Here is a 16003-nt window from a genome sequence, read left to right as displayed (position 1 = left end):
TAGGGGTCTAATCAGGGCTGTAGCCGCCGGCCTACGCCACAGCCACAGCCACATCAGATCCGAGCCGTGTCTGCAACCTACACCACAGTTCATGGCAATGCCGGATCCCTAACCCACTGAGCGAGGCCAGGGATCGAACCTGCAAACTCAGGGTTCCTAGTTGGATTCATTAACCACTGAGCCATGACGGGAACTCCAGATATATAGACTTTTAAGTGGTAACTAGAAAGCTACTGCCCTTATTACAGAAACTTGAGGGGGACATTCATGTAATATGATCCATTCTGCTGCAGCATCCCACCCTGAACTCCCTAAGCCCAGGAAGAGAGTAGAGCCAAAGAAAGGCTGAGAATGGGCACAGTTGATCAATTTCTTGATGTGACTACCCTTCCATTTGGTACCCACATGTCTGGAGAGCACATTTATCTACTATTCCATTTCTTCCGTTGTTTCTCAAACTTATTGAACAAGAATTGACACCTTGCCTTTATTCCCTTTTTATTTATAATTTTATATTTTAAAATTTAGTGACACTTTCCAACCTTTACTTCATGATTTCTGTATGGAATAGTGAAAAGACTATAGACCAGAAATCAGAAGATTTTGGACCACGTTCCAGGTCTTCACTAATTAGCTGAGTGTGAAGTGGGTAACTGGGTGGCGCCCTCTACTCCACTTCCTCACCTACTCCCCCTACCATCTGCACTTTATAGATGAGATGTTTAACTTTGCTGCACTTCAGACTTCTCATCAAATGTGTTCTCCTCCCTCAAGAAGTTAAAATTTAGCAGGAGAGACAAAAATTAATGTATCAGACTCCTAGAGTGAGGTTGCCAAATCCTTTTACTTAAAATTTTATCTCTGAAAATGCATCAAAGACTTAAACCGAGCAGCAGTTGTTCATGGCAAGGTACCGAACTTTTGGTAAGAACGATGGGAACCTGTGGCATCCTTGCCTGGGGCTGTTCCCATCATCCTCTCCAGCCACTATTTCATCAACATTGTTCTAGCAGGCAAGAGCAGGCCCTAAGTAAACAGCAGCTTCATTGGCAGCAGGGGCTGACTTGATTTGGAGCAGAAGACAAAAAGTCTTTGGTCAGTGGCATTACCAGTAATAAGTAGCAAATCTTGGAGGCAAAGTAACAGGGAGGGTCAAAGGTTCTGCTACACTGAGACTGTAGTTCTAAGTAGGGCAAGCAACAGGTCAGTGGACTGCCAGAAATTTAACAGGGAGATACAAGCAATGAGGCAGTCATCGACACATTGCAATAAGCTTTCTACACATCCCCAGCTAACTGGGAGTGGCATGGATTGGAGTAGGCCAAACCTATTCACACATCTTTGTCCTATTGGGAGCTTGAACCTGTACAAAAGAAACAAGAGAGGCTGGTAGAAAATAAAAGTTAGAACAGACTTGAAAACTGCCTAAACTCTGAGTGCACTCTAGAACCCACAGTAGTGAGTTGCATATTGCCCTCAAAAACTTCATGACCACCCAGAACCTCAGAATCTGAACTTATTTTGAAACAGAGTCTTTGTAGATATAATCAGGAAATGATCAATATGAGAGTATCCCAGATTTGTTGTCTAAATCCAATGACTGATGTCCTTATAAAAAGGGAAAGGACACACACAGATACACAAAGAATGACATGGGAGGACAGAAGCATAGTTGAAGTGATGGAGCTACATGCTGTGAAACATCTAAGATTGCTGAGAATCACCAGAAGTTGAACGAGGCAAGGGAAAATTCTTCTAGAGCTTTCACAGGGAGCATGGCTCTGCTATGACCTTGACTTTAGACTTCTTGACCTTCAGAACTGTGAGACAATAAATTTCTGTGGTTTTAAGCCACAAAATTTGGAGACATTTATTATATCTGCCCCAGGAAACTAATAAACCTACAAACAAATTCACCATCAGAAGCTGGGTGTGATACTGGCTCAAAGTATTTGAACACAACATCTAACTAATCACTGGATGATCACTAAATTATGAAAACACAGAGACACTCCTAAGAGATAAGCCTAAAAAATAAAAATGGAACTAAAAAATAATCTGAGCAAAGACATCCCCGGCTGATACTAAGGAGAGAAGGCATTTCACAGATCTGTTCTAGATAAGTTACTTAAAAAAATCCCACAAAAACAGCAAGAATAACCTGCCAGAGGGAAAAGTCAGAATCCAGAATGCATAGTTGCTCTAATACATGATTTAAAATGTTCAGTTTTCAACAACAACAACAACAATCAAAAGACATGAAGAAGCAGAAGAGAGTGTGACCCATTCTCAGAAAGAAAATGCCATCAAACCCCACCCCTAGGAAGCTGCTCAAGAGAAATGACAACTGATGTCGACATGAAAACTTGTCTTTGTACTCATTACAGCATGATGTACAGTAGTCCCACAATGGAAATAATACAAATGTCCATCAACTGGGGTGGATGAGTAAAATCTGGTATATCCATGTAATGGAATATATTCCAGTGATATGAGAAGAGAGCAACTATTGAGAGATGCTACAAATGGATGACTTTTTTTTTTTTTACAGCTGCACCTGTGGCATATGGAAGTTCACATGCTAGGGGTCGAATTGGAACTGCCCATGCCAGCCTATGTCACAGCCACAGCAACACCAGATCCGAGCTGCATCTGTGACTGTAGCTTGTTGTAACACCAGATCCTTAACCCACTGAGAGAGGCCAGGGATAAAACCTGCATCCTCATGTTCTTAACCTCCTGAGCCACAACAGGAACTCCACAAATGTTTAAAACCCTGTGCTAAATGAAAAAAAAAAAACACAAAACACCACTTAGTGTATGATTTCATCTATAAGAAATGTTCAGAAAAGGCAAATGTATGGACACTGAAAGCAGATCAATGTTCACCTGGAGCTGGCTAAGATAGGGAGGGTTAGTTGTCAACAGGTAGGTACAAAGGAACTTTTTGAAGTGAAGATGCTATAAAACTGTGATAATAGGTGCACAGTCCTATAAAATTCCTAAAAATCAGTGAACCGTACACTTACAAATGGATGAATTTTATGGAATGTAAGTAACACCTCAATAAGGGTATTTAAAAAAAACTTTAAAATGTCAATATATGATAACAAGTAAAAAACGGTTCACATTAGTCACAGGACAATGAAGTGCTTCAGTTTTCCATGTAGACTAAGAGCCAAGAGAAAAGGATAAAAATAGAGGTCAGCTGAGAAAGCTGAACAGCCTTCTTCTGAATCTTAAAAGATGGGTAAGATTTGAATTTAAAACACTCTTTTGAATTTAAAATCTTTTGTCCTATCGCAGACAAAGGAAAGACAGGATAACTGCGTGGGGCTGGGGGGAGGTAAGGGGGACAGTGAAGCAGTGTTTGTGAGGAATGCACAAATAGCTACAACCAGATCAGGTTATGGCAACACAAGAAAATGGAACAGAAAAGGAAGGGATTATAACAGAGCCAGAAAAAAAGTTACTTTGTTCCTTGTATCCACATGAACCCAAGAGGCCAAGGTTTGCCTTGTTTGTAAGGTAAACAAAAACGTCTGTGAAAAACTGTACTCTTTACAAGTAGCCAAAATATTCAGTAATATAATAACAATCAATCTGTGGCCTGATGGCTAAAATCAAATTGCAAGACATCATGAATTACTCTGATAATAAAAGATGCACTTGCCATGTTTCTAAATAATTAATTGTATTGTTATTCTCATCCAAAAGCAAGAGAAATTAATGAATGCCACATTTTTAATGAGTTTACTGCTCCAGGCATAACGTTAAACGCCCTTTTTTAAAAACAGAAATCTTCTGAAAACCTATTCACATTTCACTGAATCATGCAGTGCTTTGATTTGTAAAAAGGGCAGATTCTTTTCAGTCTAGCTAAATTGCTAAGACTGCTGAACCACAAGTCAACTCTGAGCCACCCAACTTTTCAATTTTGAACAATTACTTTTCTGGCAATCAAGGGCAAGCTGAGACAAAATTATTGTGTGGACAGGATTCAATTATTTAGGTCCCCATTCCATCCTGTTATTCAAGATTGTCCAATGATATAACAAAAAGTCAGTCCTGGGATCAATATGCATGCAAAATAACACTTAGCCAGTAACACTCTCCCATAACCTTTGGTTTTGCAATCTTATCACAGAATGTATATCATCTCTGAGATAGTCATGCAGCTAAGCCTTGTTCTTTCTTCATTTTCCAACAGTCAAATAGCCATTACATGTGATAATGAATTCTGTTGAATAAAGTGTGATCTAAGACTCAGGAAAAGTTTCATTATGTTAACTCCAAATTTTAGACTATAGCTAATTTCAGCAATTCTTTGAAAATAATAATTTAAAGTGATACATTAAAAAAAAAAGTGTATCTGGTCACTATCATCAGGGGTTTCTTATCCCTCAAATTATGAAAATACAGGGAACTCTTTGCTACTGAGAATAGCTAACTGGGGCTGGATAGTACTAAAGGACGGTCCTGCACCTATTCAAGAGGTTGGGATCTGCTCTTGACCCTGCCCAGAGCTGGACATGTGACCTTGGGAAGCCACTGTACCTCTGGATTCTTCTCACTTTACTCATTTACAAAATGGAAGGAATGAGGAGTTCCCTTCGTGGCGCAGTGGTTAACGAATCCGACTAGGAACCATGAGGTTGCAGGTTCGATCCCTGGTGTCACTCAGTGGGTTAAGGATCTGGCATTGCTGTGAGCTGTGGTGTAGGTTGCAGACGCGGCTCGGATCCCGTGTTGCTGTGGCTCTGGTGTAGGCCAGTGGCTACAGCTCTGATTCGACCCCTAGCCTGGGAACCTCCATATGCCGCAGGAGCGGCCCAAAGAAATAGCAAAAAGACAAAAAAAAAACAAAAACAAAAACAAAAACAACCCCAAAAAAACAAAATGGAAGGAATGAGCTTCAAATGCCAGGACAAAATGAAACAAAGTAAATCATCTTTCAGCCAAGCATATAAAATGGGAAAAAAAAATAGTTGAGCATTCTTGTTTAAAAATAAACGTTATATATTTTTTATAAAGAAAAATGTTTTTTTAATTATAATTCATTATAATATGTAACATTTTACTTTCAGTTAAAACCAACATTCAAGTGTTTATCCTTTCTTGTGTTGGAAGATTTTAAATGTTTTATCCCTGGAATTTCCTGGTGGCCTAGCAGTTAAGGGATTTGGCAGTCACACTGCTGTGATGTGGGTCAATCGCTGACCCCAGAACTTCTGCATGCTGTGGGTGTGGCCAATAAATAAATAAATACTTTATCCTTAAATATATGTAATTCTCTTTAAGTACCTGAATTTTAAAAAATTAAGTCACTGTTTTTGATTGATGAGGGAAATCAAAAAAGTCAAAAGTAACAACTCCATCTTTGCCCCCACCTCCTCCCTTAACCTCTAAGTCACTATCAAGATTATCTAAATATGAATAGCTTTTAATTAGTAAAAACACTATTACTTTCGAGACAAAGTGTTTTAAGCAAGGCAATTGCAAATATAATCCTGTAACAAGTCTTTCTTTGAACTGCTGTTCCATAGAACTAAATATTGACAAAAACCTACTTCGATACAATTATGTGAAACCTTACATTGGATATAAAAGTTATCTTATGCTAACAAACATGGATTTATCATCAAATGAAAGTGAAAATGTACTAAAAAAACATTTAGCCAAACCTTGTACCACATTATTTAGGTGTGATTCACCTTTAAGTTTATTGGGTTTGTGACTTTTATCTTGACATACTTCTAAAGAACAAATTGCCAATCTGGTATTTTCCTCTTAGAATAATGTATGATATAATTCACCATGGCAAGCCAAATAGTTAACTTGCAATTTGGGGGACAGTTTATTCATGCAACATTTTAACAGTCATATATCTCTATCTCAAAATTAATCTGTTACTGGGTTAAATCACTCCAAATTCTTTCTTCCACAATCTGCAAGAGTAATTGCTGCTTCAATTTCAATCATGGAGCAGTAAATCTGGATTTACTCTTAGGCAGCTGGCTTATAAGTCCCTGGATATGCATAATTTCATAGAGTGATTGAAATCATTTTGATATTACATCAACAATAGCTTATCTATAGCATCAATTGCAAGTAATTAAAAAATTCACATTTCATGTATACCTTTTTCAAGTAGTTTGCCTTTGTAGACACACAGGTTTTCCCCACCACAGTGCTGTTGATAAACTTTTATTTCATCCCGGAAATCTGAGTGATCATGAGCTAGGTGCACATTTTTCCCCAGATAGATCATTGTAATAGCTGCATTACTATGCAGTGGTGTTTTATGAATCCTTCTTGAGTCCTAGGATCAACAAAAAAGGGGGCTTATGAACTAATTACCTTCTAATCAGAGTGTGATGACGTAATACTAAAAATAGAAAAGGCTACTTGTATGTACCTAGCAACAAAACCTTTCAAAACCATCAATCTCTACAGTGCAGAAAAAGTCAAGCCTGTTGCAAAATAAATCCCTTTAACAATTAGAACATATATACACATTTTGGTTTCGTATTTTTAATGTGATGCTGGGGATGTGGACCAAGTTTGTCACTTTTTATTTTAGGTATGTGTCTGTGTTTTACACACAACAAAAATATCAATGATGCGAAGAGGACACTATTCTTGGCGCTTAGCTGGTTCTCATATAAAATTCAAAGTAAATTAATGAAATTTAATTTAATTTAATTTATTTATTTATTTATTTATTTTTTTGTCTTTTTGCCATTTCTTGGGCTGCTCCGGCGGCATATGGGAGGTTCCCGGGCTAGGGGTCTAATCGGAGCTGTAGCCACCAGTCTACGCCAGAGCCACAGCAACGCGGGATCCGAGCCGAGTCTGTGACCTACACCACAGCTCACGGCAATGCCGGATTGTTAACCCACTGAGCAAGGGCAGGGACCGAACCCGCAACCTCATGGTTCCTAGTCAGATTCGTTAACCACTGCGCCACAATGGGAAGTCCCTGAAATTTAATTTTAAACTTAATTTCATAATTTCATTCTAACCTGAATAGACATTAACTGTGATTTAGCCATTGTTTTTGCAATCGAGTGTTTACCTTTATATTTGAGCCCTGACAACACATCCTTCCCTGAGCTTATTCTATGTGAAAGGGAGAGGCACACATTTGAGTCCTTCTGTGGTTACTTACCCTGAGGGACAGGAACAATGTATATTGTAGACCCGAGATTACCCAGTTTCACAGGAGGCATTCAGTTCAATGACAAACCAATATTACTAATATTACTTTTAATATCAAACCATGTACTGAACCAAAAAATACCACCTCATAAACGTATCTGATAGTCTGTGTCATTGGCCAATCTAAATTCTTTATAAGATAAAGAATTCATTTTAAATTCTTACAGGTCAGAGACAAAATCCTCAAAGACTGGCTTCTTAGTTTATAGTCTAAGTATTTTCTTAGTTGTGAATGAGCATAGTGTTTGCCTAACCTCTAAGAAGAAGACGAGGAAAGAGAAGCAAGAAAAGGAAGAAGATGTGGAGAAAGAGGAATGGCTCCTCGAGAGGTTTTAGGAGGTTCTGGTAAGAACGCTGTAGGCAGGCTTCAAGAACTATGCAGATGCCAGGCATTACTTTTCATCTATTTCACTTTTCTAAAAGTCAATTTTTAGCTAAATGAAAAATGTGAGAACAACAACTTTCAGTGAATCTAAGACAAGTATTTGAGTTTCATTTCACTGAATTACAGATGCCTTAGAAGCACACATTTTATTAAGAACGACAAAGCAGCAAAAAAAATTTTCCGAAGGAACTACTAAAATAGTTCCATCTCCAAACCCATTCCCTTCCACCTCAGCGGATTTTTTTTTCCTCCTTCAATTCTCTTTCTCTGAAGCCAAAATCAGAGGACGTGAATGTGATGAAATGAAATTCTGCAAACAGTCTGAAAAGTGGAAATGAGTAGGAAAGTCTGAGATTTAAAATTTGAGCAAATTGTCTTGCCTGTGGACAAACAGGCTCCTATATAGAAAAATAATCAAGAGAAATATTTCAGGGAGTTCTCATCGTGGCGCAGTGGTTAACGAATCCGACTAGGAACCATGAGGTTGTGGGTTCAATCCTTGGCCTTGCTCAGTGGGTTAACGATCCAGCGTTTCCATGAGCTGTGGTGTAGGTCGCAGACGTGGCTCGGATCCCGTGTTGCTGTGGCTGTAGCATAGGCCCGTGGCTCCAGCTCTGATTCGACCCCTAGCCTGGGAACCTCCATATGCCGCAGGAGCGGCCCAAGAAATGGCAAAAAGATAAAAAAAAAAAAAAAAAGAAATATTTCAGGAACATCAGGAGACATGAAGGTAAATCAGCAAACTGGATCATTCTTTGCAGATCAGAAACATCTCCTTGAGTCACAGCTGAAAGCAAGGGGATGATGGCAGGCCTGGCTCCTGGCTGCAAAGCCATCCTCTTGCCTGAGCACTGCACGGTTATGACATGCATGTGTGCAGCCCAAAGCACAATCACTGGCCTAAGGTTAATTAAGGGCCAAGCTCCCACTAGGGCATTTCATGATATGATGGATTAAATAAGAGCATCCCATTTTGTTAGGCAATACTTTCTTAAGTGGCATGGATTCAGAGGTAGCCTTGTGAGCTTCTGGGAGCTCAGCACTATATAAACACAAGGTAAGAGTGAGATTTGAGTGGAGGAAAGGCTTCCTCATATGTGCAAAGTGAAAAAGTGGATGGAGGAATATTTAAAAATAAAGGAAAGGACAGCTCTTCACCCTTTTGATTTATCTTATTGATAGTTTTTTCTGCTAATGTATATTCCTGATAGCAACATCTCTTTTCTCTTGGGTCTGATTGCTTCATTCCTTTTTAAAATATTCCCCAATTATTGCCACCAAGTGACCTTTTCGGGGTTCTAATAGAAGGCCCCAGTGACAGCTCATGATTAAACACATGCACTAAGAAAGGAGCAATTGTTTCTTTCAGTTGACTAAATTGCCTCTATATTTACCATCTTCCAAGGTTATAAGGATCCCAGACTGATGAAACTTTAACAAGGTTTAATGGCCCTTTCTGCTGTCCTCAAGCAAGTATCAAAACCTGCCATGAAAAGTCAGTTGCATTTTAAGAACAGGAGCCAGTCTCATGGCCCTGCACAACTAAAGGTTAGTTCACTTGCTTGCTTGACCAGCTGCTTATGACTTTCCTCCTTTCTTTTCAGATTTCCCAGGCAAGCACAATTCAAACTGACAAATAAATAGCAAGCCTATTGAGTGGTTAACCAGTCAACCATTTATATATTTGTAATATTTAGCATTCAGTTGATACATTAAATTTTCACTGGCATCTCTTTATCCCTGCCTAGGTCTGTGTGGGAGGTGAATTTAAGAGATCATATAGATGTCAAAGAGAATTTTTTTTTCCTCTCTTTAGGGCTGCACCTGCAACAAATGGAAGTCCCTGGGCTAGGGGTTGAATTGGAGCTCAAGCTGCCAGCCTGTGCCACAGCCATGGCAATGCCAGATCCTTAAACACTGAGTAAGGCCAGGGATCGAACCCACATCCCCACAGACACTACTTAGCCAAGACTTGACAAGCTCTGGACAATCATAAAGTCTTACCTGGACCCCTGTAATAAACTCCTAGGTAGTATGCTATTTTAAAAAAGAAAGAGATGTCAAAATAATTGACTGTCACTAGATCATGTGACTCCCCTGCTTAAAGTCCTCTAAGGAGTCCCCATGTCCATGGGATAAGGTCCAACACTTCTCAGACAGTAAAATAATGTCTTGTACTCTCTAACTCCTGCTATCTTTCAATAATTTCTTGTGTTACATCTAAAGGTCCAGCAACTGAACTAACTGTAGTGGCCTAAACATGACCAACATGCTTTTAATCTCAAGGCCTATATGACTGCATGTCACATGGCATTGAAACTACTTCCCTGGCAGCTTCCTGGACCACTGGGCTGTGAACACTGCGGCGCTCTTCCTCTGGATTGTGTCAGAACTACCTCTCCGTAAGACCTGAATCATACTCAACATGGGGACTGAGTGACACTCTCTATGGCCAGGGTTTTTGTCAATCTTTTATCAAGCTTAATTCACAAAAGTGGTATTTAACAGATCATGAATCGGTTTTCTTGTTTGGTAGCTACTGAGTTCCTATAAATGTAGGAAGCTTCAGATTCAGGGTGGGTCCACCTACTTAGCTTTTGTCTCTGCAAAGGTCAGAATGTGGAATCCCTGATGGTTCCATGGCTGTGTCCAGTCAGATCAACATTTATTAGGCCTTTCTTAGGTGTCAACACTGGCAAGACACAGGGGCAGAAAGATCAGAAAGATACTGTCCTTACCTAAGCTAAAAAGTATAACAAAAAGTTAAATTTTTTGCATGGATAACAAAATAATACCCACTTATGAACACAGTACTAATAAACATTATTAGTACTAATGCCTGCCCTAATAAGCTTCATAATCTGGAAGCAGAAGAAATAAAAGTCCATAAGTATGTATTATAAGCAGAATATATTAAGGGACATAAGAAAGGTCATAATGTCCTTTTGAAGGGATGAAGAGATGGAATCCTATTACTATGTATAGAAATGTAGTGTAGAGCATAAAGCCTTTAGGGGGAGCACGGAAAGGTGGGTATGAAAACACATTCTTCTTATCTCTCAGGCACCCACAAGTCAATTTGTAGAAAAAGAATTTCTGGCAGAAAGTAATTTTTAAAAAGCATAGACCTGAGATGGGGAAGTGGTGGACCAACTGGCCAAAGGTGTAGGAGGTAGTTCGTTTTGGCTTGGAGAGGAGCAGAGAGAAAGCTGGAAAGGGGCCAAACCCTGAAAGCCCTTGAATGCTAGCTTGTCCTTTAATTCTGATGTTTTTACATCTGGGTCCTTATTGACCCTAGGACACTCCCTCCCTCTGGGCTAACTGGTTTCCAGAGATAGTAAATGACTTGCCTGGGAGACCGTTTATCATGTGCAAACTAACCTACTGAGAGTCTGTATCCACCTTCCTCCAACCTCTAATACTCTGGGCCAACATTCCCCAGACCAACGACCAGGCACCAGACAATTCAGGACAGCCCAACACCAGAGCCTGCTAAAATCATTCATACCATCCATTCCTAAGCCTGCTTACTCTGCCTCACCCATTCCTTCTTCAGAAACCACAAGAGAGGTACTTTCTCACCTTTTTTCCCACCCCGTACTGGACAACCCTGTTACTTCCCTGGGTGTCCCTGCATGGTCTGGTGTGATGGTTAATTTATTTATCAACTTAGCTGAGCCATAGGGCCCAGATATGTGGTTGAACAATATTCTGGACGGCATCCTCTCTAAAATACATAGACATGTCCCTTCTGCTTGAGAACTGTAAGTGACAAATTGTCTTTTCAAAGGCAGTTGTCTCCTGATCTATAGGTCTCAACATACCTGAATGATAATAAAACTGACATTTCCAAACAGTCAGCCAGAAGAATAACTCGCTTTCATTAGGAAAGGGGAAGCTAGTGAAAGGTTTCAAGCAGGGGAGAAACAAGTTGGGAGCTATTCTGCAGTTTAACACCATTACATAGAATCTATTACTGCTGAGATGAGCTTAACTCTGATTACTCTCTTCCTCCCCTTCGCCTTTAACCCTCTGCTCCCCTATTCAATCTTCTAACTTCCTACTCATCTTTCAGGCACCTGTAACTTCATAGAGATTGTCTAGAGTCTAGGAGGTATATATAGGGGACCTCGAACAGATATGGGGAAAGCCACAGACTAGTTCATGCCTGGAGAAGCCATTTGCCTTCTCTTTCACAAAAACATAGAAAAAACTAAACTGCGTTTTATTCTTTTAATTGATAGGCATGATGGTTAAGTAGGTTCTTATTTGAAAGTCTGTATTTTCACATCTATAAACACTACCTCTAGGACCATCCACATTTTCAGTGGGCTGCTATGCGGAGGAGGTGACCCGAAGTCCTGAGCGAAAACACAAAAATCTGCAGATGGGTGAGGTACACCTCAGAGCACAATCTAACTAGTCTCATAGATTCTATAAAAGCTTTATAAAGCTCTTCAGGTGTTTCTTACTGCTGTTTTTTCTTTTTAGGGCCATACCTGTGGCATATGCAAGTTTCTGGGCTAGGGATTGAATCGGAGCTGCAGTTACAGGCCTACACCACAGCTACGGCAACACCAGATCTAAGTCACATCTGCAAAACTATGCTGCAGCTTGTGGCAACACCAGATCTGTAACCCACTGAGCAGAGCTAGGGATTGAACCCACATTCTCATGGATACTAGGCAGATTCCTAACCCACAGAGCTACAATGGGAACTCCTCTGCAGGTGTTAGATCTCCACATTATAAAGCAACAGGGCATGGAAGCAATGTGCTGAGCTGTGAGATCTACACTCTGTCATTTGGCTTCATGGATCTTGGCCCAAAGACACAGACCACAGAAGCCAGGGCCCCTGTTCTATACACTCACAGAGGAACAGGTGGTGGGCCACCAACAGGCCATATTTCTTTGCCCCTTTCTTTCTCTTACCTCTTTCTTTCAAAAGCATTTGAAAGATGCTTTGGGATGGTAATCATAAAATGAAAGAATGAATTTAATGTAGAAATTAGTCATGAGAGCCTCTCCTTAAATGAAACCTTTCTACAGAAAAATTAATATAAATCTAAATGCTAAAGTGCATGATGTACCACACTGTGCCAATTTTATTCTGAATGCTAGGACCTAGGAGCTAGTGACAGATCCAAGAGACATCTAGAAAGCTATTGAAGCCACGTGGAAAATGACCATGTTTTGAATAGAAAGACAAGTGTCAAGGTCTAAGCCTATGGTGATGGCTAAGTGTAGGGGTGAAGATGAAAGAGACACAAAGGAGCAAGAGAAGAATTAAAGGTGAGAGCAAAGGTGAAAGTAAAGTGCTATGGAGGCAAGAGAAGGAAGTTTCAAGGAAGAGGCAAAAAATAGCATAAAATGTTACTATAAAAAAAATTACCATGATATTACAACTAAGATGGTAGAAGTAAGTCTACATATGCCACTAAAAAAAAAGATGTCATCAGGAGTTCCCTGGTTGCTCAGCAGACTAAGGATCCAGTGCTGTCATTGCTGTGGCTTGGGTTCAATCTGTGGCCCAGGAACTTCTGCATGCCATGGGCATGGTCAAAAAATAAAAGTTAAAAAAAAGTGTCATTAGAACCAAGCTCACTTATTAAAGGAACAGAGGTTTTCAGATTGAAATAAATGCAAAGCACCCATATGCTACAAAACACATTGAAAGCCTAAAGTTTTAAAGACACTGAAAGACCATAAGTAGAAGGAATGTGTATATATATTATTCCTATAATTCATATATGTTATTATTCCTATATAATATCTAAAGAAAACAAGAATTGCTATTAGAGGAGTTCCCGTCATGGCACAGTGGTTAACAAATCCGACTAGGAACCATGAGGTTTTGGGTTCGATCCCTGCCCTTGCTCAGTGGGTTGATGATCCGGCGTTGCCATGAGCTGTGATGTAGGTTGCAGACGTGGCTCGGATCCCGCATTGGTGTGGCTCTGGCGTAGGCTGGCGGCTACAGCTCCGATTAGACCCCTAGCCTGGGAACCTCCATATGCCGAGGGAGCGGCCCTAGAAAAGGCAAAAAGACAAAAAAAAAAAAAAAGAATTGCTATTAGACAAAACAGATGTTAAGGCCAAAAGTAATAAGCAATAAAAAGGATCATTGTTTTAATAATAAGGACCCACTTCATCAGTAAGATAAAGTATCCTAAATTTGACAGCATTTAACCAGGTATTCTCAACATTTACAATGAAGAACTTGACATAATTACAAGGAGAAATTGATAAATCCACAACTATACAGAATGAATTATCACTAGAACTCAGGGATAAAGAGACCAAGCAGATTAAAAAAGAATGCTAAGGATGAAAAATATGAACAATACAACTGGACATTCTGCTCCCAACAGTTAGAGAATCATATTCTTTACAAAAACTGAACATATATTGGCCCTCAAAGCAAGTCTCCACAAGTATGAAAGAACCAAAATCATACAGAATAGGAATAAGCTGCTTTTTAAAAATAAGCTTCAGGAGCTCCCTTTGGCCTAGCAGGTTAAGGACCTGGCATTATCACTGCTGTGGCATGAGTTCAATCCCTGGCCTGGGAACTTCCACATGCCAGGTGTGGAAAAAAAAAAAAAAAAAAAAGATGGCAAAAAAAGTAACATTCGTTGAACATAAGAGGTCTAGGATCTAAAATACATCAGGAAAAGAAAAATGTCAATAGAATGTAAGACAAAACTAAAGAAATCTCCCAGCAAGCAGAACAAAAAGGCAAAAAAGTAGAAAATAAGAGAGAAAAAAAGCTAAGAATATTAATGCATCAGTGAGTAGTTCCAACATCTCAAAATAGGGATCCTAAAGAGAGTTTGAAAAAAATAAGACCAAGTCAGACTGCAGACTTGTGAACTTAAGAGCCAGGCATGCCAAAGTCTGTCAGAGCCAGGACGCCTAATGACACCTGCTGGGTTTCTAACCCGAATGCGATGCCCAGGGGGAGCCGGCTTGGATGCTTATCTGCACATTGCCTGTTATGACCAAGGATGGAGAATTTGCTGCTCTCTCCTCTGTGCCCTGCTACAGAAGCCCATTCACCTGACCACATTCCTGCTGGATGTCCAGTGTCTGCCTCACATGAAGACATCATTAGAAATTCCCATTGTGGCTCATCGGAAATGAACCCAACTAGTATCCATGAGGATGCCAGTTCGATCCCTGGACCCGACCAGTGGGTTAAGGATACGGTGTTGCCCTGAGCTGTGGTGTAGGTCACAGACACGGCTTGGATCTGGTGTTGCTGTGGTTGTGGCAAAGGCCGGCAGCTGTAGCTCCAATTCAACCCCTATCCTGGGAATTTCCACATGCCATGGGTGTGGCCCTAAAAAGCAAAACAAAAAACAAAAAACATCATTAGATGATGCCCTGACTCTGGTGAGCCCCATTTTCCTAGGACACACTCATGACATGACCTCTCCCACTTCCCCAGAGGGGGCTCTTAAAACTGTCAAGGAACCAAACCCAGAGACTTTACTCAGTGTATTTTCTCCCGAAAATACTATCCTTTCATTACAATGCTAGGTTTGAGCTCATATCTGAAGTTTTATGCAAATAAGTAACAGAACTCCAAAGGAAACCAGAGACTCAGTTAACAAAGGTAGCAGTATAGTGGTTGCTCTGAGAAGGAGTGGACGATATGACAGGGCAGGAATAGGGGGCTCATCATATGACAAAAGCGTCCTGCTTTGTTGAACAGTAATGGTGTATACATACTGTTTACCTGTTGTTTAACTTATTTAAATTTTTTTAAAAGTATGACCAGGTAGAGTTTATCCCAGTAATATATATTTAACATCAGAAAATCAAATGCTGCCATCAAATAAGAATGATGAGGAAGTCACTGTTTTTGCAAGTAGAGGATAGTCATAGCCTTCAAGAGAGCCTGTTTGTTGGCCTGGTAGAGACCAATGCCAGCATGCAAAGAATTCAAAGTCAGGTAGTAGATTGGTAGATGCTATCACTATCACTACTCCAAATATTCACTGCCCCTCTCTATGAGAGGGTGATGTTTCTACCTTCATTGCTGCCACACCCGTGGCATACGGAAGTTCCCAGGATAGGAGTCAAATCAGAGCTGCAGTCGCAGGCCTACACCACAGCCATGACAACACCAGATCTGAGCCATGCCTGCGACCTACACCACCGCTCCGGCAACACTGGATCCTTTACTCACTGAGCAAGGCCAGGGATTGAACCTACGTCCTCATGGATACTAGTTGGGTTTGTAACCCACTGAGCCACAATGGGAACTCCTCATGTGTCACTCCTGAATGCAATCTTAAAAGCATTCCAGTGCTTTGCTGTCCACAAAGCCAATATAACTGAGACAGGGACTACTCATTCAGTCTGGGTGCCAGAATTACAGGTGATCCGCAA

The 16003-nt window shown here is 40.3% G+C and overlaps 1 protein-coding gene across 2 annotated transcripts in view; it reads right to left on the bottom strand.

Moving 5' to 3' along the window:
- ERICH3 (glutamate rich 3) overlaps positions 1 to 16003 on the bottom strand; it is a 110107-nt gene that overhangs the window by 41483 nt on the left and 52621 nt on the right. For both annotated transcript variants that reach the window (XM_047788634.1, XM_047788635.1), the window contains exon 8: positions 6142 to 6322. In XM_047788634.1, the coding sequence (XP_047644590.1) occupies positions 6142 to 6322 (181 nt within the window). The remainder of the gene's footprint in view (positions 1 to 6141; positions 6323 to 16003) is intronic.

This window comes from Phacochoerus africanus, chromosome 8 (genome assembly GCF_016906955.1).
Source record: "Phacochoerus africanus isolate WHEZ1 chromosome 8, ROS_Pafr_v1, whole genome shotgun sequence".
Classification (NCBI taxonomy): domain Eukaryota; kingdom Metazoa; phylum Chordata; class Mammalia; order Artiodactyla; family Suidae; genus Phacochoerus; species Phacochoerus africanus.
Note: the sequence above shows the minus strand (reverse complement) of the source record. Positions and strands in the feature narration are given on the sequence as shown.